This window comes from Cryptotermes secundus, unplaced genomic scaffold, assembly GCF_002891405.2.
Source record: "Cryptotermes secundus unplaced genomic scaffold, Csec_1.0 scaffold931, whole genome shotgun sequence".
In the NCBI taxonomy this organism is placed as follows: Eukaryota; Metazoa; Arthropoda; class Insecta; order Blattodea; family Kalotermitidae; genus Cryptotermes; species Cryptotermes secundus.
The window spans coordinates 1,152,901-1,156,608 of NW_019732382.1; the positions used below are offsets into that span (position 1 = coordinate 1,152,901).

General features: G+C 41.7%; 1 protein-coding gene across 10 annotated transcripts in view; it reads left to right on the forward strand.

Annotated features, from left to right (window-relative positions):
* Positions 1-3,708, forward strand: part of LOC111867656 — a 39,773-nt gene that overhangs the window by 13,776 nt on the left and 22,289 nt on the right. For all 10 annotated transcript variants that reach the window (XM_023857684.2, XM_023857685.2, XM_023857681.1 and 7 more), the window contains one exon: positions 2,267-2,482. In XM_023857684.2, the coding sequence (XP_023713452.1) occupies positions 2,267-2,482 (216 nt within the window). The remainder of the gene's footprint in view (positions 1-2,266; positions 2,483-3,708) is intronic.

Genomic DNA, 3,708 nt, shown 5'->3' on the forward strand with positions numbered 1-3,708 from the left:
CGCTGCTATTTTACGTTTGCGGACATGGGGTTCCTATTTCAAAGTTATTCTATAGGGAACCCTCAGTACACTCCTGAAGTATGGCACCAAACTCGTGGGACATCCTGTATTTACTCACATTAACCATCTGCACAATTGTTCTCAAAACTTAACTAAAACTGTTAATACAATTTCAATCTGAGACATTTAATGCATCAATGTTCAGCAGTTGTAATATGTTTCAGCACCATGTGCTATCATCAGATGATTTTTCAATTATTTTCATTATGTAACATTTTGGTTCAGTACTGAGTAATTCCTCTCCAATCTTATTATACTGATTTAACTTGTTCGTTTACCCATGCCCCAGCCAATATTATATACATTCACAAAATTCAGTTTGATTAGATTATCATTAAAGAGTTCTGGGTGCAGCAGTCACTTATTAAGTGAGGGATTTGCATGCATGTTGCTACAGTGCAGCAGATTTTCTAGGCATTCATCCATTTCTTGTATCACCTGTGTATATTTTTATTGTACACTCATTAACATTGGGAACGTTGTTGAAGTGCTGAAAAGTCATAACACTGTAGTTGAAGGTAATTTACAAGTTCTATTCAGAATTAACCTCCGTTTATTTTAGGCAATTAATGTAACGGGGGGGTGAACTCAGGCATGCAGGGTAGTGTCACATGACTCACTGCCTTGTAAATCATCACATAACTGGTCAACTAATATTTGTTCTTGTCTCTACAAAGCGAGTTGTGATGTGTCCTGCAATTGATAATCATGCCATCAGCAAAATGTGTGCTGTTATCAACTTTCTTCATGTTAAAAACATAAGTGCTGTGGAAATCCATGGTAAATTATGTGCGGTTTACAGCCAAAATGTAGTGAGTGAAGGAACTGTAAGACAGTGGTGTAGAATGTTCAAAAATGGGCAGGTGAACAGATATTCATGATGAAGAGCGAAGTGGTTAACCATCTATAGTGAGTGATGATATTGTTCAAAGTGTTGACCAAAAGAACCTGTGAAAGATGGCACTTCACAATTTCAGAACTTCCATGTGAATTTCTACAAATTTCATGCACCGTTCTCTACAAGAATGTCACAGTTAGGCTGGTCTGTCACAAGTTTTGTGTGAGATGGGTTCTGAAGATGCTCATGGGTGTGCACAAAACGCAGAGAATGGCTTTGGCTTGGTGCTTTTAGAGCACTACCGCAAAGATGGTTATGAATTTCTGTCACATTGCAACAGGTGATGAAACCTGGGTTTCATTTGTGAATGTTTATGACCAAAGAGCAGTCGAAGCAGTGGCTGCACATGCATTTACCAAACAAGCTGAGAAAGTTTAAATGAATATCTGACAGAAAGCTGATGGCATCTGTTTTCTGGGACAGGAAAGGAGTGCTAATGGTGCAATTCATGCAACATGGGACCACAATAACTTCACAGGTGTATTGTGAAACATTAAAAAAATGTAGGCCAATTCAGAAAAAAGAGTGGAATGCTGACATTCAGTTTATTGCTTCTTCATGACAATGCTCATCTGCATGCAGCTGCTTGCACTCAAGCACTACTGGAGCATTTCTACTGGGAGTTTGACCACCCTCCTTACATCCCTGATCTTGCTCCGAGTGACTACCGCCTGTTTACCTACCTGAAGAACTGGTTGGGGAGATCACAGCACTTCAACAATAATTGGGAGTTGATGAAAGGTGTCATAACATTGCTGAGCTCACGGGTGGCAGACTTCTTTGACACAGGCATACAACAACTTATTCCCTGGTACAAGAAGTGCCTCAATTACAACGGTGACTATGTTGAGAAGTAACAGCTCATCAAAGGTTACTTTCTGATTAGTCCTCACACTTTGAAAATGCTGTGAAGAAATTGTGCAAAAGTTGAATAAACCAGTGGCAGAGAATGTATATTTAAGAGACATCGTACTTAAATTTAAATTGTTAGTAGTAATTACACAGATTGTTCATGCCCCACCATATATGCAATGGTAATACCTGTTACAAAAAGAGAACTATTGCCATCTTCATACCCATCTCCTACCATTCTCCACTGACACCACTGACATGTAATCATATCATTCCTCATTCATTCCGGTGGACTGGATACTCATACAGGGGCACTAGTATTTTGGGGTCTCTGGTTATGTAAATGGCTTGTATATGTTTGTCTGACTTGAAATGCAGGTTTTTGAATGAAGATGAAGTTAACTTATGCCAGTGATGTTGCTATTGTTATTGCTTAATTCACTTAATGTTCTTTAGTGTCTTCCCTTCAACGCCCACGTCATCCTGGACAGTCACTTCCAGACCTCAGATCTGATTTTGAATTGGACAGTGGAGATTCAACTGATTCGCTTATTGATGAGGCAGAAGAATACTTACGTCGGTCTATTGATTCAATACTCACAGGAACAGACTGGGGACGAGTTGGACAGCGCAGACAGAACCGCAGGTTTTCAGAACCAGATCCTGTTCGAGGTATGACATGGCAGTGTTATTTTAATGTAATTGTGGGCTTTCAGGCAATTTTTCATTAGAATATTTTGAAGTAGAGTTCAGTATACGAGGGTTGGAACTTTAATAGTGACAGCACTGCTGTAGACGCCATGCAACAGAACCAAATAATGTCATTTATACCACACGTTAGTTACATACCTACCTTACCTCAGAGCAAATGGACTCTCCCTTGCCACATCACACACGTGTGCAGTAACGAGAAGAACAGAGCCTCATGTTAGCTGGCGGTCTAATGTAGTGTTGTCACGATGTTTTCGAAACAGGAACAACGAAGCTGGATAAAGATTGAATGTGCCAGAGGCCGTAAAGCACGACAGTGTCATCAAGGTCTTCAAGAGGCTTGCGGGGAATCTGCATCGCCTTATAGAACAGTGGCAAGGTGGGTAAAAGCCTTCAATGAGGGATGTCAAAATGTGGCACACATGCGTCAGCCAGGTCATCCTAGTGTCAGTGAAGAAGAAGTGTATGCTCTTTCCGTGTTACTGGAGAGTGATCAACGCCATACGATTCGTGAGCTGGCCCAAGAGACAGGATTAGCGCATATGACTGTGCTTCACATTCTGAATGCCTGGGCATGAGAAAAATTGCATCACGATGTGTTCCGCATGATTTGACGGAAATGCAGAAATGGCTACAATACAACGCCGCTCCTAACCACTTGGAGTGCTATGAGCGCGAAGGAGAGGTTTTCTTACACCATGTCATTACGCTGGATGAGACATGGGCCAAATCGTATGAGCCACAGATGAAACGCCAATAGAATGAGTGGCGTCATTACAGGTCACCACGAAAGTCAAAAGTTCATCAGAACCCCAGCAGTGTGAAAGTTATGATGATTCTCGTGTACGAGTACGACTGTGATGGTGTTGTCCTAACGCATACCGTTCCCCGACAGCAGACTGTCAGTGCCCAGTATTACTATTCATTTTTTGAACACAACCTGCTACGAGCTTTGAGAAAGAAGTGGTGACACTTTCTGCAGAACCCACTCATCATTTTGCAGGACAATGCTCGGCTGCATGCAGCGAAAGCTGTGGCTGATTTGTTCGATCGATGGGGCTGGGAAGTGCTGTACCATCCACCATACTCCCCGGACTTAAGCCCTTGTGACTTTGACTTGATTCCTAAGATGAAGGAACCACTTCGTGGCATTTGCTTCAGAACTGTTCCAGAGATTCTTCAGGCAG